This window comes from Larimichthys crocea, chromosome XII, assembly GCF_000972845.2.
Source record: "Larimichthys crocea isolate SSNF chromosome XII, L_crocea_2.0, whole genome shotgun sequence".
Lineage (NCBI taxonomy): Eukaryota > Metazoa > Chordata > Actinopteri > Sciaenidae > Larimichthys > Larimichthys crocea.
Genome location: NC_040022.1, coordinates 6,259,950 through 6,284,082, shown reverse-complemented (window position 1 = coordinate 6,284,082; position 24,133 = coordinate 6,259,950). Strand labels below are relative to the sequence as shown.

The 24,133-nt window shown below is 40.1% G+C and overlaps 1 protein-coding gene across 5 annotated transcripts in view; it reads right to left on the bottom strand.

Annotated features, from left to right (window-relative positions):
* Positions 1–5,592: 5,592 nt before the first annotated feature.
* asic2 (acid-sensing (proton-gated) ion channel 2) overlaps positions 5,593–24,133 on the bottom strand; it is a 342,968-nt gene continuing 324,427 nt past the window's right edge. For all 5 annotated transcript variants that reach the window (XM_027284957.1, XM_027284954.1, XM_027284956.1 and 2 more), the window contains 8 exons: positions 23,069–23,196; positions 18,159–18,309; positions 17,794–17,850; positions 11,698–11,851; positions 11,084–11,175; positions 8,971–9,050; positions 8,454–8,522; positions 5,593–7,732 (listed from right to left, as the gene is read on the bottom strand). In XM_027284957.1, coding sequence (XP_027140758.1) covers positions 7,631–7,732; positions 8,454–8,522; positions 8,971–9,050; positions 11,084–11,175; positions 11,698–11,851; positions 17,794–17,850; positions 18,159–18,309; positions 23,069–23,196 — 833 coding nt within the window. In that variant the 3' untranslated portion in view covers positions 5,593–7,630. The remainder of the gene's footprint in view (positions 7,733–8,453; positions 8,523–8,970; positions 9,051–11,083; positions 11,176–11,697; positions 11,852–17,793; positions 17,851–18,158; positions 18,310–23,068; positions 23,197–24,133) is intronic.

The following is a 24,133-nucleotide window of genomic DNA, read 5'->3' as shown; positions in this document are numbered from 1 at the left end:
CTTTTTGTCACTCCCTCATTTGTCATTCCCTCCTTTTTCCTTCATTTATCCATTTAATTTGAATTTTTGATTCAATCTCTGTTTTTTCACTCTCAATTTCACTTCATTATTTCCTGCTTCACCTCTGGCATTACAGGGACAGAGCCACTTGAAGGGGCAGGGGGAGGCCGTACTGTCTACAGTACAAGAAGTATCTTGACACTTGAATGGCCAGATTGCCAGTCTGAGCCTGACATCAGGTAAGAATTTGGTCCAATACTTTGCTTTATCACCAAAAACCTGCAAAACTAATGACATACTTTGTGTTTGATGATAATTAGTAAATGTTAGCATACTAATACACAAAACCATGGGGGTGAATATGGTAAACATAAAGCAAAATACCAGGATTTGCATTGTCATTGTGATCATGTTAACATGCTGCTTTTAGTATTTAGCTGAAAGCACTGTGTGCAGCCTCACGTAGCTCTAACAAATGTCATTATCTGTATTTTTCATCAATAGACAGACACTTTGTATTTTCCCTGATGTTTGGCTTTAATACTCCATTGTAATACAATAATTTGACATGTTATTTCTCTTGGCATTTTTCTTGTTTCTTTACTAAATTGTCATTAATTAGAGTTGCAACTGTAATGTACTTTACATTTTATGATACTTTATACTTCTGCTCCAATAAATATGATACCTTTCACTCCACTACATTTATTTTACAAATACAGTGTTTTTTAGATTAACATGAAAATGTACAATACCGAAATACGAAATTAAATGCCTTGTTACAGATTAAATCAGTGGCTCCAATTATTTTTTAACTTGTGACCCCTGATAAAAAGTACCATGTGTAGTATAACTTTGTTTTTCTTTCTTTCTAAATGTTTATGACAAAGTCAGCCATAGTACATCACATTTGACAAGTGAGCAAAGTAGATTTTAAATCCGTCTGTGAGCTTCACCACAAATGCCAAGTTTCCTAATCTGACAAACCAGATTTTATAAAACATGAGCCAAGTTAAAATCTGATGGTACGCTTCCATTGTGCACATGAGCACAGCCCGACACACGTTGCTTTGTAACTGCAGTTTCAAAGTCCTCCTGTAAATCTCTTTAAGGGAATTTGCATGGGGCTTTAGCTCGTCAGGCTGTGACGACTTGAGAGACATGTGGGATGTTGCAGCCCTGTTTCAGTAATTATCATGTCACGTGCAGATTCCCCGATATGTTTGCAAAACTGTCCTGAAGGAACGCAGGAATGTTGACACACCACAGTCGGTCAGGTGGATGCGTGTGTCCTTTCATTAGCTGAATGGATTATTAGCCACGTTAACTATTCGGAAGCCACTAATTTCCCAAGGGCTCGTTAGGACTACATGAAAAGAGTGCCCTGATGAGTCTATGACTTGTGATTAAATTAGTAATCAACTTGCTTAAGGAAAGTCAACCGGTAATTAAATATGACTCAGCCTCAGGTAATAGCCGGTAGAGTATATATTAGATTGGCACCTGTTTGGAGAACAAATAAACTCTCCCAGTGGATTAGATCATATTATAGTCATGTAAAGTCAACAGCTCTCCACCTTTGATGTCTGTTTTGAGTTAAAAATTCAATTATATTGCCAATTTCACTTTTATGACATCAAATTTGCACTGACATAAATAATAGATGTCAGTGTTAACTGCACTGAGCTCAACGTGGCCTGACTGAGCTGAATGCAGCCACTGGTAGAGGATTTAATGGAAGACATGGTGTTCCCACTCAGTCAAGGGTACAAATGCTGAAAAATATAAAATAAGGCCCTGGTTTCAGTCTTCCTCCCTGATCTGTTCTATACTTTCTTCATTCAGCTCTCCAGTGGCTGTCTCACTGTCAGTTTAGGACTGTCTCTTGTTCTAACTCTAATTATCTCATTTTCTCTTTAATCTGCTCACTCTGCACAGACTGCTTCTCACTCTGTCATGAATGAAGAGTACAAGCGTGTAATGCCTGATTAACTGTGAACGCTGAGAAGATTAATTCAAACCGGTGTCAAATCCAACTTGATGTTGTGTTAGTTTACTGATGAAAATGCTTCCTGCGTTTATGAACTAATTTAGATATAAACAGACTGAGGCGAAAGCCTTTCTGCAAAAACTCATAATGTAGTGTAATAAATGTAATAAAACAAAATGTAATTTAAAATTCACGATGTGGATAATGACATGCCTAAACAAGAATGCCCTCAACAAGAAAACAGATGTTTCTCATTTGCTTTTGGATCCCGAGCTGCCTTTGAACAGACGAATGAGTTGAATTTTGGAGATCCAAATCCTGAATATATTGCTGTCAAATAGTTTGTCAAACAGGCTATAGGCTAATAAACTGCCATAGGTATCATGTGAAATATCCATAAAACAGCTAAGTATTTTATGTGGCTATTTTAGTGTGAATTTTGAATGAAGATATGACGATAGAAAGCTTTTAAAACAGACAAAAGTCTGTTCAGGCAGTAATTAATATAACCTACAGTATGCATATTTAATGCGCCTCGAACCAAAGAAAGCAAGAGAAGATGTGCTTCTCTGCCCAACTGCCGAGAAAACTTTCCTAACTTTCCAAGTAATTTCATTTACATCAGTTAAGTAGTTTTTGATTGATCTGCTGAGAAACTAATATCCTGATCTAAGAAGTTAACAAAAGAAATAATGACCTGCCAAATGTATGTGCTTATAATGAAGATTGTTTTACATATTGCACTGGAGCTGAAAGTGATTAGTTGATTCATAAGTCATTTCTTGTGCTAAAGTGCAGTAAATGTTCCAGCTTGTCAAATGTCTTGAGTGAGTCTTTGCTGGTTTTCTCAGACTTCTGTTGTATTAAACAACATATTTTTGGATTTTGGACTCATGGTTGGAAAAGCATGACTTTTGAATATGTCAACTTGGGCTTTGAGAAATACTTTCTCTGACTTTTTATGGACCAAACAAATGAAAAATTAATTTAGCCCTATTTTGCACTGCTTCTTACATAATGATGTAACATTTTTTATGAACAAGTCGAATGAACTCATACATGTTGACATACTAATGGATGTACAGTATCTGGATCACCTTCATTTCCAGGTGTGTGTATCAGTGAAGGTAGAAGGTGGTCTATATCTGTCCCAGGTCACCGTGAGAAAACAAAGATGTCGGGGATGACAAAGTCAGGAAGCAACTAGTGTAAACAAACATGAACGACCTGATCCAGGTTAGCCCACAGCTGCCAGATACCCTTGCGTGCTCAATCAGTCAGTGTTTGCACCACCGTTGGGGCGTGTAGACAAATCTGTAACACAGTTTTAGGTTTTTGTGTTCTTGCTCTAGCATACAGAGATCACATAAATAATAAAACAACAGGAGAATAAAAATGCAAATAGCTTTTTGGCTATGCCTTCTTCAGCGTTTGGCTTCAGGACTAAGTCTTTTTAATTTGTCACACACCACCTCTTCATCTTCATCAGACAGGCACTGAACGACTTATTGTGTAACAGGAAAAAGAAGGTCAATAGGAACAGATAAACCCACAGCTTCTTTTGAAGGTCACCTTGTACAAGATGTTGTTTTTTATCTCAGCTATCAGAAGTGTACAATTTGAAGTTTTTAACTAACGTTACAAACAACCTAAATTACTTTTGTTAAGTGAATAAAGTAGAGCCAAAATATATTTGCATTTTACCCCCAGCAAATATAATTTAGTTGACATCCTGATAGATTTTGGTTGCACAGACTCTGTCTGTACTTTGACATGAGTTACATACCCCAGCATCCTTTTTGTCGTTTACTGAGCGCAGTGTTTTTCTCTTCTGGCATTTGCACAAGAATATAATTCATGAAACACTTAAGTATTTGATCTTATTGTTTCTACAATGCTCTTTTGTGCAGCCTCTGCTCTGTGTGAGTTCCCAATCTAACCAAGGCAACCAGTATGTTTGGAATGAGTTTCTGAAGCACTATGGCTGACCTGCAGGCAATTTCACTGCCTAAATATCTGCTAAATGAACTGAGACTGAACCCAAGCCAGCAGCTTTCAGATAAGTGTCTCAGGCAGTGTGTTGAATATTAATATAAATAAACCAAAAGCGTGAACCTACAACAGTTAAAGTCAAACAATGTTGCTGCTGCTATGCTCTGAAGTTAAACTAAACCAAGTCCCTGTGAGGACAATCCCTTAGCCCACAGTACTATACATCTGAATCAAAAGCACAATTACAATGAATTAATGGAACAAATGCATAGCCGGGAGAAAGGACAGATATGGCACTCTCAGCTTTTAGATATTCTTAAAAGTAGTGATGCTTAATAAAACCTGACCAGCAAGCTAAATCAGATGAAGTGGATTCTTCCGCTGCTGTGACGCGACTGCTCAGCTGTCCAAGTGGCTGTAATCATTTGAGGCTAAATGGGAAAAGACTTGGGCCAATATTAAGAGCCTGTGGCACGGATGTCAAATGAAAATTGTACCTTGCCAACCTGCTGTGCATTTGATCCAGTGTGGCTTTCCACTCCTCAGTTCTTTGTACAGGAGTTGTCAGGTGCATTGTGCCAACTCGTTCTGTTCTTCCCAACTCCAACGTATAAAACTTGAGGATGTCAGAGTTAGGTCAGTTCAAACCTTGAGAAATGGCACATAAACTGTGGTCCTGCAAGGTTATGTGTGGAAAAACTTGAGGTATGCTTCTTTCTGTCTCTCAGCCATTTTAAAGTGAGGCTTAAATCTCTGTTTACTGCACTGCATTTTATTAGATTATATTTGAGGCTATTTATTCATATCTCTCACTGTACTGTAGCTTTTTATGTTTCTGTTTAAATCATTTATTTTTATTTATATATTCCATTTTATTTGATTTCTTTTAAATTCTATTCAGCCACACTGGCGGCATGGCTCTGCCAGTCCACTACTTTTTGCCTGCTGAAATATCTCAGCAGCTATCAGATGGATTGTCATGTAATGTTGTTCCTGCATTCATGGTCCCCATAGGATGAATCCTATTGACCTTTCGTCTAGAGCAGCCAGCAGGATGACTTTTGCAGGTTTAAAGTCTAAGGTCAAATTTGTCCAATACTTTAGATTTAGACTGCAAAACGTTTCATCTTTTTTTCAATATCTTTTATATAATTAATGCTATCTCTGAACCCTTTAGCTATTGCCTGATACTGATTTAGCCTGTGGGGGGAAACGCCTAATGTTTCTAGGCTTTCAGTGTAGCCAGCAGATATGTGGAAAATGGATATAACCAGGCCAATATGTCTGCAGAGAATGCTAGACTGGCCAAACAAGACACATTTCTGATAATCTTGATGAACAGATATCCACGAGTGAATGTAGAAAAAGCTTATAAAAATATAAATCATGCTCAGACGACAGCCAATGGGGTCCAAGATTGCATTTTACCTTACAACAATGAAATGGGATTGGTCAATACTACTTGGACTACAAAAATCGTTGTCCCTTGCCGACAGATTCTGCATTCATATGAAAATATGTTGATAGAGATTACCGTGTATGTAAAGCAATGTGAAAGAAGTGATACAAAAAAAAGTTCCTCGCTTAGCCTTGCCACAACAGGACGCCACTGCAAAACAACTTTATAATTTAATTGTTTCACATTAAAAACACACACTGTATGCTGCATCACAAAATGAAAAAAAAAACGTTGTCGACTGAAGCCAAAGTAGAGCGAAGAAACAGCCAGTGTCGTTACCACCAAGAGAAGCGAGACATGTACGTATGTCTCCTCTGCAGGTCGGCCGAGGATTGTGTTCTTCTGAAGCCACAACATGAGATAGTACACAGAGACAGCAGGTTGAGCCACAGATGGGAAATCATAATTCAAACAGTCTCACAAAGCACTTGAATTCATTCCTACCTGTAATGTACATTACCATGATGACAGAGACCATGCTAGGATGATCATGGACCAGAAATTAGAAAAAAAAAACTCAGATACATTTAATCTTCCACATGGTCTCACACAAGCTTTTGGTGTAAAGCCACATATATGAAACTGTTGCCTCCGAGGACACTGAAGCTAAACCTGTACTGAAAAAGATGCCTGGTGCTCATAGCAGAGTGTGTCTTTCATTTTTAACATGACATTCAACTACCCCATAATGCTACTGCCTGTTACATAACATTCTCACCTACCCAGAGCTGCAGATTGAGTAACATTATGAAAAAATATGACAAATATGTACTCACTTGTTTTTTGTTTTGTTTTGTTTTTTACCTAGAGTTGATGTTTTACCAAAGTTCTTTTAAATTAGATCTGCTTCGGCATGTCTGCATGGTACCCGTTTTTATGAGAAAAATAAAACACAGATATTTACACCATAACACAGCAGACCCTGTATCCTTAAAAAAACCCTCCTGGCTGAATCCTCCACATGGTGCTTTTGTTATTATTTTTATAATCATTGTTGAATTTTTTTTTTTTCTGTGAAGGCCAATACGATGCCATCCACCCTCCTCCTATAAAGTGGTAATAACTGTCTGAAATATGCCCCTGACATTCTCTTAATGAAATAATGGTTTAACAACACCCTGGGCATATTCATTTGCTGCAGTGTTTTGTACACGTCTTGCTGTCTGGCAGGGAAATAAATTCAGATTCTACCTCACTTAGCTCGTTGCTGTGGTGAGGCGAAGCAGCCAGAAGCCAGTCATTTATTCACATAAATTAACAGTAAAGAGTATGACATCCCTTTAAAGATGCCTGTAGAGAACAGCTTAGAACCCGGGGAGTCACGTAGCAAACATGCCCTTTAGTAAACTGATTAAACTGAAACCGACAGGTGAACAAAATATGCAAAATGCAGGCTGCAAAATGTTCAGATTTCACTAGTCAGTTTTCAGTAAACAAAGCATAATCATCAGCCCCCACCCCCTGCCCAGGACACACACACATACACACATCACCAACCCCTAACCCTTCAAGATAATTAATTAATAAATGATAAATTGCTCATTAGAGTAGATTTTCTAAGGATTGGTCACATCTGAACTATGATTTTAAACAACCATATGTTCATTCTGTACATTCAAAGTTCGATATCTCACCCGGGCCCTTGTGACAGGCCTGTCCAGCAGATAGAGAGACAAATGGCACACATGTACAGTAAAGCAACACTGCAGTCCAGCGTATGCATCAGCAAAGAGAGCAAGATAGAGCGACGCATGCAGTTTGGACAGTTCAAAACCAATTTTGTACAGTTCATTTGGCAGTGACCGACACATGATGTGTTTGTTACATAGATATGCTGCACAGGGATGAGCGCCCTTTATGGGTAGTTGGCCCACCCACTCTGATTTTCTGTGTGCGGTTGTGTGGAGACACAGACCCCTGTAGGTCTGACACAGCGGAGGCCACCCTCCCACTACAGTACAGTGCAGGGTGACAGAGAGGGCCGATAAGTCCGGCCGACAGCTCCTTAATCCCCATTAGTGCCTCAGACAGGGCGGTGTGACAGAGCGCAGCGCTGTCCTTAGACCAGCTTCTGTTCTTGTCCCCGTCTCCTCCCTTCCCCTGTTAAGGTCCTACAGGATGCCCTAACAGAGGATGAAGCGCCACCCAGTAGAGGCAGCCTCTGGCTCTGAGGGGAAGGGGGGAGGGCCTCAGCAGGCAATCTCCTCCAGGGTGCCCAGCGTTGTCTGCAGGGGGACTGTCACAGTATGGCTGATGGACTCTGAGTGGTTTGCGACCGGATCGCAGGAACTCTGGAAAAAGAGATTGAAAGAGTTTTAGTGCTAGTTTTTATTTTTAGCCATCGACTCCAAATGGAGTAGTTATACTCGGACGGAGCATGTTGCATAAAACTTTCACTGAATCCACTGATCTCATTGATTCAGTTTAAGTTCATTCATTTTGGTCCTGAGGAAAGAAAAATGAGTTAAGAGTCATCCAAACATAGATCCATGCTCAGCAGGGTGCTGCCATCGTCTTGACAGCTGCTTTATTCATGCTTCCCCATCAGTGTCTTTTCACTGCTGCTGCTGACCAGCAACGCCCAGTCATATTCTGGAGGGCACGGTGCCCATTTTAACCTGACGCTTCTGGCACTTGCATGCAAACATTTGCTCCTTCAGCTCCTCCACCACTTCAACCTTCTCCTTATAGTAAAGCTTTTGGTATTATTGATTCAACTAATATTTAATGTTCAGGCTTTTGTCTGCTGAGAGGGGATTAGTTTCTCCCTGTCCTTGTTGCTGGTTCTTTGAGAGCTCCCTTAAAGAACAGAGTCTTTTTCCTCCAAATTAGCATGCTACTGCTGGTCTGAAAAGAGTCTTGGATTTGCTACGGTGGTCTTTCTACAGTATAGGCTTGTGTGGAGGGGTAGGGAAAGGGCAAGGCTTGATATGCATGAGTGAGTGAATTACATTGAATGCACATGCACCACTTATACATTCCACTCTGAAAAAGGTTAGAAGCCTTGCTTACCACATCCTCTCCATGACTCTCCTCCTCGTCCTCTCTGCTCAGTAAATCCAGTAGTCTGTCTTTCACCACCTGCAGGTTCGGAAATAAAAGTCATCAACGCTTCATTCAGTCTGTTATAAAAGATCTCCATGAGCTCTTCTTGTAATTATTAACTGTACGGGGACATTTAACTTCAAAGTAAAAAGTAATTAGGTGGCAAATGCAGCAACAAACTAAACCATCACAATTATTTCAGCGTGAACCCGGTTAAAAGTTGCTTTAAAACTACTAATGTCAGCATCATATGGGGTTTTTATCGTCATTACTGCTTTATGTCAATTAAAAAGAAAAAAAAAAGTCTCTTGAAAATTACTTTTCCTGTGTATTTTTGAAACCCTAGGGGAGCCGAAGCCTATTATGAGCCTGTCAGAACCCTGTGCAGCTGAAAGCAGCATGAGAAGCTCAGCACATAATAGACAAATACAAAATACGACATTCTAAAATGTCCTCATATTTAAAACGGCAAGCTTAGACTGACCTCATAAGCATAGTCAAACAGCTCTAGGATGGTGAGGATACTGGCTCCAATGAACAGACCCATCTGACCACCGATATCACCTGTAAAAAAAGAGATGTATGAAGTTTGTTTAGACCGTTGGGGAATGGGGAAATACTTCATTCTGGCTGACTGGTAGGAATCTGTTAAACTATTTTACCCTACAGCAACATTGTGTAACTTTTCTTCTCTAAAATAACAGCTTCTAAATCATAATCATAATCAGGTAAGTAGTGTCTCTGCCATTTCCACTCGTACACCTTGTTCCCTGCATTATGTTCCTCCATGCTCTGGGCTGTTGGAAGTACGTAATGCTTTTACAGTGCTATGGCAGCATTTAGACAGGATCAGGTGCTGTGGTGAATCGCCGTAGGGCTCTGTGAAGGTGTGTAGGGGTGTAGGGGGCTTGTCTATTTGTATTGGAACGTACTGTACAGCACCAGATTCTTTCTGAATGCGGCCTAAGTCACATGTCAACAACTACTGACACTGATTTTGATAAAATTGGATCATATTTTATGGAGAAAATGTTTTCTGTGAGCTGATGTTAGTTGGCTCAGTTAGCAGTAACATGTCTCCCCAGACTGTGAGCTCAGAGCATTTCGCGGCTATTTTGGTGATTTCATTAGTATCACACAAGCTTTGAAACAATTAGGAGGAAGATGTTTTTTAGGCCTTGGATATAGGAGCATGCTGTGAGAGCGCAGTGCTGGTGCCGGTGCTGGTGTCATGCCAGAAACAGAGGCGGGCAAGTGGGCAATGTATCCGGGCTGTGTGACGATGTAGTGTCATGTAGGAAGATAAGCGGCGAAAAAGAGAGTGACTGAGCAAGAAGCCGCCAGACAAGTGTAAATATTTTGTTGTTTTATTTGTTGGTGAAATAAAAGGCGAGCTGGGCTTCTTGCTGTTGGAGTAAATAATAAGTAAATATTAGCAGGCTGCTACAGTATGTCTTGTGCTGTCGTGCTTGCCTCATGTTTGGCCGAGTGTCGACTTGTTCATTAGAAATACAATCATAAATGCACACGTGCAGCTGTCGGTAACTACACCAGCGGTATGGCATTCTAAATCAGAGGCACAAAATACAAAATCTTACATATTGTTGCTTTAAAGTTGCAAGGCAGTGCATCTGAATGTGTTTTTAATCAGAGTGCAAGATATAATAAATTGCAGGTAAGGGGGCTAAAATTTGAAATTTGAACATTGCTTCCTAGTTTGAATGGGGTTAGTGGCCATATATAGACAAAATAAGACACTCCAAAATGTCCTCATATTTGAAAATGACACTTTTACACATAACAAGAGCTTGTTAGAGCAATCCTTACCCATGTCTTTAGCAACACCGTGATCATTTTGCTTCATTGTATCACTTTTTGATCGTTAGCTAGTGAGACTAATGAAACTCTTCATAAGACACTGCGTACACAGAAAGTAATTTCTGAAATAAAATACAAAAAAGCTCAAATTTCTTAATCAGTGAGACAAACCCTCAACATGATCCTCTGTTTGCACCTGCCAACTACACAAACGAGGTACAGTACTAAGAATCCTGCTCCTTTGTGTATTGTTTCTCGCTACTCACATGCTGCTAAGCAACCCGGATTTCAGTTACAATTAATCACGTTTATATTTGGTAACTAACAGGGGTCTAATATTCACTCTCAGAGGATTCCAGAAGATCACCACTTGTCTCAATTAATTGGTACATATTGGAAAAGCGACAGCAACGAACTAAAGAAAGACACGCTCTTTATGTTCAGTTGAAGCTCCAGAAGAGGCTAATTGCTGCTGTCATCATTTTCTGATTTACCTCTAGTGAAAGAAAGAACTGACTAAATTGTCATTTCAAATCACAGTTTTTCAGTGCCAGCGTTTTCTCGTAACTCACTGGAATGACCTTATCAGAAAGTTTGTTAACAATCCAAACAGGCATGTTACAATTATCTCACATTATTATCCATCTATACTAGCCGCGAGTCAGGGTCAGCCATTTCCCACGAATCAATACATCATTTCAAAAGTAGCACGGCTGTGATTAACGAAGTCTGGATCCAGGTTTGTATATAAAAAAAAAAAGGATTAGGATAAATCTTACCCAGCAAACCTGCCACCTCGTAAGCTTTCTTTTGCTCGATGGTCTCGTAGTTCAAAGCCTCGAAAAACACATCCAACACCAAGATGTTGTCTCTGAAAGGGCAAAATAGGACATTTGTCCTAATGAATCCTACATCAGGCCATTACCTGGCAAGCAACACAATGAGCAACAGGAAAAACAAACTCTGTGGGAGGAGAACACACTTGTTGCACAGCCAGACAGATTCCAGTTCTTTAAAACCTTCATTTAAAGGACTTTAGGAAACAATGTGGGCAGCAAAGTGGCTCAGTAGTTAGTGCTTGCATAATGATTCTGCACCAAGCCTCTCTGTGGTAAATTTGTATGCATGCATCCTTTTTAAAGTATGTTTCCTGTGGGTGCTCAGCTTCCCTCCACAACAGGTAAATTGGAGACTCTAAAATGTGTGCTGGTGTTTTGAAATGTGTTTGTCTGTCTTGGTTTGTTGACAATCAACAAATGTGGAAAGCTTGTTTTTAAACCCACAGGTTACGTATTTTTCCACAATCCGTGTGTGTTGATTGCTATTTCATGGCATACATCACATGAAACCGTATTAGGAACAAACACCATGACAAAAAGCTCTGGCTACTTACGTGATGTATTTCTCTGACTTGTTGAACTTCTTCTGCAGGTAGCGGGCCGAAGTCTTGCTGGGGATTTTGACCATGGACAGCTCTTTGTTGTAGCGGGTCATGTTGCACGGCGTCCTGCACATGCAGTTACTGCTCTCCACTGCTGACAGTTTAGCTTCATGCAGGAGAGGTGATGTAGAGATAGGTGGGGCGTGAAATTGGGAGATGAACGAGGATGGGTTGAGGATGATGAACACAAAGAAAAGATGCTCTTTTAAAGAGTTTACCTCACATTTTATTCACTTTGAAGGCTGAAATAGGCTGAAAAAGGAATAGTATGAAGTTCCTGCGGCTCTGAAAATATATGCTGACATTATGCAGGTTTGCAAAGGACGAGTCATATTCAACTGGCAAGCTAAAGCCTTTTCTTTATATGGAGAACTTCTGCCCAGACTGAGCTGTAATAATAAAATGCAATAAAAAAGACCAGGAGGAGAGTCGTCTGCACAAATCAAAAAATCCCTTTATTATTCTATTCTGAGAAAATGAACTCACTGTAGGGACTGCAAACATAAAGTATATTTCATTAAGAGTATAAGATATGAAAAGATAAAGATAAATTAAAAAAATAAATACAAATAAAAAAAAATTAAATAAATGAAGTTACTACAGTTAACAGATTATTATGAGTTACTATATTTTCAAATTCTACAGTGATAAATTAAAAAAATTAATTTACAATTTGCGCATGTTAAGGTAAACACATTGCAGTATAACCACATAAATTTAAACATAATCATGCATTTATTTTGATGATGAATTCAGTTTTTAAAAAAATGCCTGAATATTCACTAGTTTCAGGCTCGGAAATATGAGGATTTCTTAGTTTTCTATAATTGGAACATATTTTGGGACCAAACAAACAATCTGAAAACATCAGCTTAGAAACTGGGAATGTTGACTTGGTATTGTTCACTATTTTCTGACTCTGACTCTAAAATTTTATATATATATATATATATATATATATATATATATATATATCTATATATATCTATATATATATATATATTATTATATATATATTATATATATATAATATATATTATATATAATATAAATAAAAAATAATAACCACCCCAAATAAATCACATAAAACAGTTTAAAAAGTTCAATGCATTGACATCAATGCACATACTAATCTGAAGTAACACATCAAGGTGTGACAATGGTTCAGATGTCCCCACCACAGCTCATTTTCTTAGGGTAGCCACATCTTTATAGCGTGTTAGAGCAGCTGTACGTCAAAGCCTTTTCACTGCAGCTAAACATTAAAGCTCACTGTGTTCAAACTAAAAGTACCAGCCTGCAGCGCTCTGCAGCTTTGGGCTCAGAGCATCTATCTTCTGAGTGCCACAGAAAAATGCTCTCCTCTCCTAATCTGACTAAAAACAGAGGTCACACAAACTGTGCACACACAGGCGTACAAATAACACACATGGCTACGTGCACAAATACAGCCCGATTCACACTGTGCCTTGAGTCATGTTGATGTTCACCCCATAAAAGCCCTAATGACAGTACATGTCAATGTCATTATCAAAGTCAAAGAGAAGAGAAATGTAAAAAACATGTAAAGCACCAAACACAAACATGCCCTGCAGCAGCAGGCTGTGGAACAGCTTTCACTCTGACAGTCCTGATGTAGAAATGCCAGACTCTATTCACTGCTCTGCTTCAGTACTTTGACTCAGAGAAAGAAGAAGAAGAAAAAAAGAGACTCAAATGCACTGGATGATTTCATGTTAAACCCACAGCCTCCTACATAACACCAATTCTCTCACAGTGATGGTAATGTTAAGCGACCCAAGCCTTTCAAATATATATATATTTATATATATATAGCTCCGTCAGAAGCTTCTCCGGCACAGAGACAGCTCACACTCCTCACAAATCACGTTCTTAAGCTGAAAACTGAATTTCTGAAGTCGCAAAGTTGAAATAGATCTCATTTAATTTCACCAAAGATTACAGAGTCCTTTCTCACTATCAAAAACTTCTCTCTTTGGACTTAGAAAGTCTTCTACGGATTTAAAATATCCCCGGCACATCCATCCCTTATTCTCTGAATGGTAAGGAGAGGAGAAGTTATCAAGCTTATTTCTCACTGAGACAGCTCTCCGTGGCCAAACCCACAGATCACAGAGCACGAGGCAGATATCCCCCACGGTGCACTAATAGCCGGTGAGGCCACAGAGTCACGTAATTGCAGGAGAATATTCAATATGGTTTCTCAGTGGTCTATTATTTTTATTCAAATAAGATGTTATTAGGTACATGGGAGCAAGGCCTCGGGCATTGAAATGATTGATTTCTTTCTCTGCGCGTCTCACCTTTGTCTGCCACCTTCACTCTTTTCTCACTTTTCTCACATACACATTTAAATCCAAAAGACCAAATTAGCATAAAACATTTCTTTGTGATCACTTCTTTTTTAAATGTAATGACATAACTAGCTCTTAATATCACCTGAAAAAAGTCTGAATAGGTATCTTTGACAGGAAGGCGACTGATCTAACCACAGTTTTGGCAGGTTGAATCTTCTGTTTAGCAGGTATAACAGAACTTGGAAATACTTTGAAGCCATCTCTTTCCCCCCAAAAAGCAAGCGGCTAGATAAGCAGGTAGTTCACTGACAACAAATGCAGCCGTCTCCTATCAAATAAATAGCTGCGTCTCCAAAACTTGAGTGACACAGTTATACAGAGTGAAAAACCCAATCAAAGTTTTCCATGTGAAATCTCCTCTAGTGGGTATAGCAAATTGGCACTGAGTTTAAAACGAGAATTCATTTGCATTCAATGATCCAAGCTGAGTGAGGGTGTGCGTGTGTGTTGGGATTGCGAAAGCCTTAGTGTATCAAAAATGAAGCCAATTACAGGAAAGAGAGAGGGGAAAAGGAGCCGTCTGGAATAAGCACCAAAGCCTGCCACGCTCCTGCATCATGCAGTTTACCGTGTGGTCTTTGAGTGCATGCTAATGATACGTTGGTGAGTTCCACTGGATGCTCTTATGGTGTGGGGAGCCTGCAGGCGTGATGTTGATTGCCTGAAAGTTTTGTTGCCCTTGGCTTTTTTGTTATTGTTGTTGTTGTTATTTTTTTAATTTTTTTTTTCCAGAAATCATTTTCCTGGTGGTGGAGGCTGAGCAGATGAAACCGTGTGGGAGGTGAGAAAGTTCTTTTGATGCTGCTCACAGATGAGGTTGATAAGGTTATACTTTCTTAGTACGCCCCTGAATCACCTATTATATGTGTGCTAAATATGTTTTCACTGAGCTTTTATTGATCAAAATGTCATATTTTATTAGAATTAATATGAATTAGCAGTGGCTTTAATTAATTATATCAATGACACTGTAGAAAAATGTAGATTTATGTTAAATAATTTTTACAGCAGTTTTTTTCATTTTTTAAAAATTGTATACAATCTGTAAAATTATAGAAATGATCTGTAAATTAACAGGCAAACTGTTAATTTTAGTACTGTGCCCATAATGACAAATTATTATAATATGTTACATATTAGTACAGAAAAATAACAGTATTTTTCTGCTTTCTTAAATTACACACAGATTTATGTAAAATGTCATTCAGTGCCGTTCTTTGCGTTTATTTCAATGAGGAAATATTCTCATACTTTAATATAAGTTATGTTTGCAGCTGTTGTTGTCGCACACCTAGTTAAACCACTCACACAGCTCATGCTGTAGCTGCCGGTAATTCCTCATGGGATGCTGATTGAAGATGAAGCCGTATGTGTATATGTGTGGCGGTGGTACCAGCCTCTCCCACTCTAGAATGGACCGCAGCTGCATCTGAAGCCTAGGGCACTCTGCCCTGGGGCAGCAAAGCACTGGTTCGGCTTCTTTGAGAAAGTGAATCATGGCGAGAGGGGGCCAAAACTCACAAGCTTGTGAGCCATACAAGGAAGTTTCACAGGGCACCTGGCTCCTTCTGCAGCTGTTGTACTTGTGGCTTTACAAATAGCAGAAAGAGATGTGGAAGGTTTTGCACTGGTCGCTAACTGCAGCTTTAAAGGGTCCATAATAAAACCACTTAACTCATTGAATCTTGCCAGACAGTTGTGGTTTGTTCAGGTTTTCCAACGAATGGAATTGATATCACCACAGCAACACTAGATAGATGTGCAATATCATTCATGATCACATTGTATAATGCTCTAACTATATTCCCCACTGTGTTTACAGTCATTTATTTATTCTGTATTGCACAACAACAATTGGACACACACACACACCTACAGAACCGGAGTTACATCCAGGTAACCTGTAATATTTTTCCGCCTCGTCTCATTACTGAACAGAAATCTACCGCTGTGCGATGACTGTGCTTATGTTCAGTTATTCACACAGAGCAGGATTGCGGTGAACAGAAGGTCTGCAGGATAATGGCTTTGTTAAATCTCTGTTACTAAAACAGAAAAAGACTACTGAGAGTCTGTCTACAACTTCTTTAATGTTCTCTTCATTGTTAACAAGCCCGACCAGCATCAGAAACATAAAGGAACACAAGCTGACCAATCACAGTTCTTGCAATGTGTAGTTACATTTTCGAGGAGGCTCACATAACCTCCGAGCTCAGTGTGGTGTACCCCTCCCACGGCCTAGGCCTCATCTAAAATGTTCACACTCACAGATTTTTCTCCTGCAATTATTATGACATACCGTGTGATCGGAGCTGATAGCATGTCTGTTCAACACTGTGACACACAGACACTAGATCTGTATTACCGTCCTTGTTACTCTGGTCTGTTTCTGTGGTAGCAGGTCTCAGAAAAGTCAGACAGTATGCCAGACAGTACATACTGTAAGTGAGTAAAACATAACTAATGTTTGCCAAACCTCTGGGTGAGAATTTTCGGACTGGTGTGTGTTTTCTATTGAGCGCTGTTTTGCAGACGAATTCTTTGCGGTTTAGGAAACCAAATTTTATTATAGAAGATTCGTTGGCATATCCTCCCAGACAGCCACAACTTCTCATTATCAGATTTAGTGATATCCCCGCTTTTGGGGTCTTGAGAGGTGAATGAAATAAAATTCAGAGTTCTCTTTGTCTGAGACAGAGACAAGACCGAGTAAAAATGAGGTCAATCAAAAAGTAGTCCGGAGCCCAAAGCCCGATCTTGGGTACTATAACCCCGATAAAAAAAACACTCCAAGGAATTTAATTTAGATGAAATCGCAAAACTGTCTTATCTGGCTTTCATAAGTCTCCAGTGTACAAAGGTCTCTGGCAAAAGGTAAAATATAAGGGACATTAACACAGTTTCATAAAAAAACAAAACAAAATGAAGAAAATTAAATCAATACCTTAAAACATCTGGCTGAGCCAACGCTTAATAAAACTGACAAAGTTCATATAAAATCTTGAATTTGAAGGGCTGCATAAAGGCTGCCAAACCCCTCTTAACTGGATATATAATTTAGCTCAGTGCAGGAAATATGAGCCATTATCTATCTGGCCATCCATCCGTTAAATTGAACTCTAACACTGCAGTCCCTGTCTGCTCTGATGTTGCTTACAGACTTGATGAGCCCTTCACACACGAAAGGAAATATTGAGATGAATCCTGTTCTCTTGATAAATCAAAAAGTTAAACAATGACACATTCACTTTTCACCATAGAGTGCTGCAGTCTAATTAGCAGACCAGTGTGTGTGTGTGCCTGTAGAATCTACATGCTGAGTTATTCATTCATGATGCCATTTCTTTTTTAAAAGAGGCCCAATGATGGACAGAGAGGACATACACTATGACAGTGACTATCACCCGTTCCTGAAGTTGAGCTCTTTTTCTTTTTCAGTGCTTTGGCATTTATGATGAAATACTGTAGCTGCTCTTCAGTCGAGCCGTCTCAAGCTTAAAATTCTCTCTGCTGTTGCTCATCTATAAATGAGGTTTAGCATTAAAGCGCCATCAACAGGAGAAAAAAAAAAGTCTAATCCCTAGAGAGGAAAAATAACGATATGTAAACCAGGATGTATGTGTGTGTGTGTGTCATCTAAACTTACGTTTGTGAGGTTGTGTGTACTTACCGAGGGCAGGCTCAGCGCAGTCTTTGTACTGCTCAGGTGTGCAGTAAGAAGCATCACCTGGGAACAGTTTGAATTAAATACATTAGAGGAGGATTTCAAGTCAACACAAACAAACTGTAAACAGTTGGATAAATCTAGAAAGAACACGTGAGGTGCAGCAGCCTTTTCCTGCCAGATACATAATCCAAAGGCTTTTTGAAATCCAGTATTGACTTGTCATATCAATATAACACTTCAGTGCAGTTTAATCTTGCATAAAATACTGCAACCTAGCTGAAAACTTCTGTCGCTGACTGCATGGTCAATACCTCCTCCTACCTCCAACAAAATGTTTGTGCTGAAGTCAGACCAGTAGTGGTGCTTACCGGGCATGTGCACCATCCTGCAGTTGCAGTTCTCCACGATGTACCGTGTTTCACAGTCAATCCTGCAGGCGGTAACACTGTAGACCTGGAAAAAGCCCGACTCCAGAGCCTTTGACTCGCACTCTCCCCACGGGGGAGGCAGGTAGGTCAGCTGCAGGTGAGGAAGGAGGTGTAAGTTAAGTTCAAAGATCACACACACACACTGAAGATCAGAAAACCAATAGGGACAACAAAGCTTACAATTATTAACACATATTTTGCAGTACTTCGTAACTGGTTTAGGTACAATTCCTTGAAAACAGCCTGCTGCATGCACAATTGACTGTCACACCAGAAACAGAATGAATGTTGCTCTGCATGGCAAGCAAGAAAAAGATTGTCAGGGACTTTTTAATACTTTTTAAGACCTTTCCAGGCTTGCAGACATCCTGCACACACACAGAGAAAACCCATGTATTAAGCCCTAAATGTGGACAGACCCTGACAGCAGCTCTCCAAAACGCATTCCTTAGTCCTTGAAACGCAGCCAATCCAGAGAAGCAGCAGAGCCTCACAACAAACCAGGCGGTGTGGAAAACAATTCAACAGATAGCCAGACTCTGACGGAGAAATCCCACAACACACGGCGATGGGAGCACAAAAACTCCAAATGTTCTCCTCCTGCTCCTGCAGCTCCGAGGACTGGGACAGCAGATGAGGAACGAGGGATATCAGGCCGAGCAGTGTGGAGGCCCATCTGCTCCACAACACATGCAGCAAGTTGTAGCCATGCTCTCAGTATCCATCACCCACCACCCTCTGTTCCCCAGTTCCCCTCGTTGTCATCACAGTGCTATTTTTTTTTTTTGGATGAGGCAAAACACAACACCCTGCCAGGTGAAATTTGGCCACAGTTTGCTTGTTAGTACTGACAGAATCTGAAACCTTGCCCCTCCTATCAGGTGGCATCTCTGCTCCAAGGGAGCTTGATGCTTTAGGTCTGCAGTTGAAATCACTTCACCAACACTGAGGACAATAAATTCAAACAGCAATCTTGCCTGCGGAATATTTCAACATCCAAAAGCCTTAAAAGCTTAATATGAGGCAGAAAAAGAGACATGTCTCCTGTGGTAATTAAACATGCCTTCACCAATGCCACGACCAATGAAAACCGACATCTGGACGCTATTTATTTTATAAAGGGACTCGACAAAGGTGGTTCTCAGCAATCCTTAACCTTTAAAATCACCTTCATATCACAGCTAATCTTCACTTCTGGTCTAATTAGAGTCAGCGGTGGCTGATTCGAGATCTGATTATTTCTCTGTAATCAGATAATCCAAGGTGCTCAATATCACTTTTCAGTGTTGAGACCCTCTGACCTGATTACGGTCCATCTAATAAGAGGTGATGCCTGCGCCCCACTGTGTATTATTAATCAATGTTCCCCTGTTATAACAGAGCAATGCTTTAATTAAGCTTCACAATTTGGTCAGCAAGGGACATTTTTAAAAAGTTGGATATGAGAACATGGTGGGTTTAATAAGGTCATTGCATTAGTGCTGGTTGGGTGAGTTGAAAAGGAAACTGGAGAGTGCTGGTTCAAGCTGGACTTCAACATCAAATCGGCGTGCAGTCACACATTTGCAAAGAAAAAAAGAGTCTCTCTGCTGGGTTTTTTTTTTCTCTTTTTTGGCAGCAGAGGAGCTAAAGTGAAATACAAAGAGCCTGAGCTTGAATCAAGAGATGGCAATGGAAAAACGGTATAAATGGAAGAATGACTTTCTCGACCAAGGGACCACCATGCCCTTTTAGCTTTAGTCTAAAGCCAACAGAGGGACGCTTTCTACGTCTGGAGAGCTTCAATTTAAAATTGCTGCCTACATATGAGAACTCATCCTGTGTACTGTGTGTGCCTTTGGTTTTCTTGATTGAATGGCTTTGATCTAATGTTATTAGCCCAAAATGAGTTCATTTAAACTTTTTGTCAAAGTCCCAGGCAGACTGATTGGTATCCATAATAAAGACCAACTAATCACAGAGTTTTTTTTTTAAACCACAAAGGCCCCATTGCATATCTTCGCCCCAGATACTCTACCTAATCATCATTAATGTGATTGTATTTGGGTATATTTGAAAGTGCCCTCCGGGTTTGTGCAGAAGATGAAGCTTGAAGAGACAGGTGGGAACTTCTCACAGCAGGAGGATTTTTCACAGTCTCCTGATACAAAGTTCAGCTCTGTATTAATTAGCTGGAGCTAAATTTGTTAAGTTTCCCACTGTGCAGGCTTGTGGAGAGGGGCAGTGTTTTTATGGCAGGCAGAGGAGGGCCTGTCTTCGCCTTGCCAGTCACAGAATTGGGCTGACAGATGAGAAGAGAGAAACCCTGGAGGCTCATTACCCAGGAGACTTAACCATCTTCAAATAGATCTCCCTGGCTCCTTCCTGCCTACCGCTGAGGTGACTATATCGCAGCACCACACTGAGCTGCGATGCAGTGAGGTACTGCTATTCAGTACACGCAGCTACCATCGCAATTTATTTTGTTTGTCTTTGTGATGAGTATGAAATGTGACTGAGCTTTCCAAGTAGTTTAATGTTTAGTGGTGGTAACGGACTTATTTCGACTTTTAGAGGCTTCTTTGTGTTTATTTTTTTGTTGATTCTGGCGGTTGTTTTCCTACGATTTCATTGATTTCAAGGGGGAAAAAAGTTTGTTTTTGACACTGAGACTGTTTCATAACCAACTAACAACTCTGCGTAGTATATTAAAGTACAGTACTCAAGTAAATATACTTCATTACCGTGCTTGTAATTGAACTCAAACACCTCCAAAACTAAAGATACTTCATCAGAAGATATAGTTAATGGGTTAGATGGGATCACCCTGGCCTCCAGGTCCACCGTAAGGAATCTTGGAGTTATTTTTCATCAGGTTATGTCCTTTAACTTCCACATCAAACAAACTTCAAGGACTATCTTTTTTCATCTACCTCAAAAATCAGGCACAACCTGCCTCAAACACATACAGAAAAACCTGTCCATGTATTTGAACTAGGAAAAGAGATAATATTCCTCCAGTGTTTGCTTCTCTGCACTGACTAGCTGCAAATCCCCAAAAAATCTTCTTCTTACCCACAAAGCTCTTTATGGTGAGGCACTATCATATCTTAAAGAGCTCATAATATCCTATTACCCCACTAGAACACTGCGCTATCAAGCTCCTCTTCTGTGGAACAAGCTCCCAGTTTGGGTTTGGGAGGAAGACACCATCAATACTTTTAAGAGTTGGCTTAAAACTTTCCTTTTTGATAGAGCTTATAGTTAGGACTGACACAAGTCATCCCTTAGCTATGCTGCTATAGGACTAGACTGCCATGGGACTACCCATGACGCACTGAGCTCCCTTCTCTCCCTCTCCATCTGTACATATTCATGTCCCATTAATACATGTTACAAACTTAGCTTCCCCAGAGTTTTTCTGATTTCTCCTCTTGCAGATTCTCATTAATCGTGGCTACGCCTATAGATCGTGGTTTCGCATGCTGCTGTAGTCCTGCCTGATGCCTATTACAGTTACTATCGATATTATCGTTATTACTACAACTAGTCAGATGTTTATTAGAGTTATAGGTGTAGTTATCATTATTATTGCTGCTGTGCATCTTTGTATCACTCTGCCTTTCTAGTCTCCTCCTCCCCTCTCTAAACTCAACCAGTCGTGGCAGATGGTCGCCCACCATGAGCTGGGTTCGGAGTTTTTCTGCCACTGTCACCGAGTGCGTGGAAACTGTTGAGTCTCTGTAAATAATATTACAAAGAATACGATGTAGACATGCTCTGTATGGAGTGTCATGTCATCTACAGTATAAGTGTCATAAAATAACTGTTCTGATTTGGTGCTATATGAAGAAAATTGACTCGTCCACCCCTGACAATGGATCACATCAAAATCATAATCATAATGACTTGTTGTGGCTAATAAAGCAGATATTTAGTAGAATATTTCACTCACATTTGCCATGTGACAAGAATCTCAACTCCAAATGAATAAATAGGCAAATGTTTACTGGTGTGTTCCCCATATAAATTTAAAAGGTGTTAATATGTGTTCACAGCTTGTTTCTGCTATCCCCAGGTGGCTAATAAATCAAACATTGAAAGTTTAAATGCAAATACTCAGTGATAGCCAGCGGTTATATAACGGAGCTCCATTTTTAAAATGAGTTGTCAAAGAATGTATCTTGACAGAAATCTGTGTGCTCAAATCCCCCAGTAGACTTTTAAAAGCTTAATATGAGGCAGAAAAAGAGACACATTCCACATTGACAATGAAAGACAGCACTAAGGACCTTGGTAAAATGGACTCCTAGTTGCCACATGAAGACATGCAGCTTGGCAGCACAGATCACTGAAACGTGTTCAGCTTTAACCAACCGGATGGAAGCGACAAGAGGTGAAAAACAACCTTGTGAAGCGAGAGCCTCTGGTGACAGTGAAATGGTTAAATACGTCAGATCCCTGCACCTTTATATATCTGTGAGACCTGCAGTCTTTAATATCCGCCCTGTGTGATGGAACAAAGCTTCAGTATGATTGAGTGGAGCTCAGTTCCAGTGAAGCACTTCTCTACCAGCAAGGTCAAAGCCAATGGAAGTCATCATTTGTCAGTCAACAATTACCAAGTGACCACCGAGGCCAAATGAGACACACATACAGCCACAAATTCAGTCACTAACACACATACACACATACATGCACACAATCCTATCATGTCTGCAAGTTATTTATCACAAGTTATTTATTTATTATTATTATTATTATTATCTCTGAGTGATAAACTGAACATGTGGATTAGTTTAAATGAAAAACAGCATGAGGAAAAGGAATGATGAAAAAAGCTATTAGCCGTGTGTCAGTGGAACACCTACCCTCTGCTCCTGTGTGGCTACAAAAGTCTGGAAGCCGGGGGCCACGCCGAAGCCCAGCTCGTGAACGAATGGGGGCTCCGCCTGGCTGTGGATCTGCACCCGCACACCTGCCTCGAAGGCTGTGTCCTCTAGAAGGGAAGACAGATGTAAAGACCCAGTTAGCTGATTTATTCAGTCAATAAACACAATTTTTTTTATATATTTGTTTTTTTTAGTAGTTCAGATAAACTGCTCAGGGAATAGCAAAAAAAAAAAAAGAAGCTGTTTGACAGATGCAGCTGCAGAGAGACAAAAAATAAAAAAAATCCCATATGAAACGACTGTTCGACATGAGTTTGGAGCTTTCGACTCAAACCCGCACGGGTTTACGATGGTCTTTATTATAACACACGCTCTCTACTGTCCCATTTGTCTTGACATCAAACGCAGGCAGATGAAAGGACCTTCACCCTGCCGTTCAGAGTATTGGTATGCACACACACCTACACACACCCACAGACTCATGGGAAAAGATGAAGAGAGCTATAACATTTATGGGAAAAGAGAGAGAGCTGTCTTTGCAGAAATCGATAAAGTTCTCTCTCCATGTCCTCACATTCAGTGGTGTGCTCCCGGACATTCAATCAAGGTTTTCCTCCTGCCAGCCGCTCAGCCGGACACCTCGAGGCACTCTGCAACCAAGACATCGAAGCCTTTCGGCACAGCCAGCCTCACATTTATCGACACACACACACACAGCAGCATCGCCCCTCTATGATACACTCATCAATCAAGCGTCTGCAGTGACTGATATGGCGACAGCTTGGATGCATGCACATTAAGCAATAGATGAAGGGATCAAACATGGGTTTTTTTTTTGTTTTTTTTAGCTGTGTGTGTGTCCGTGTGTGAAGGAAACATTGGCTGTTTGTGAGAGATAGTCAGTCTGAGCGCCTAAATGTGGACACTGCTTTTTCTAAATGTGTGCGTGTGAAATATGATGACAGATTGCTGACTCTGTGTTTATGTGTGTGCGCGAGTTATATAATTTTTGTGCAGTGTCCGTTCTGTCCTGTAAAATATAGT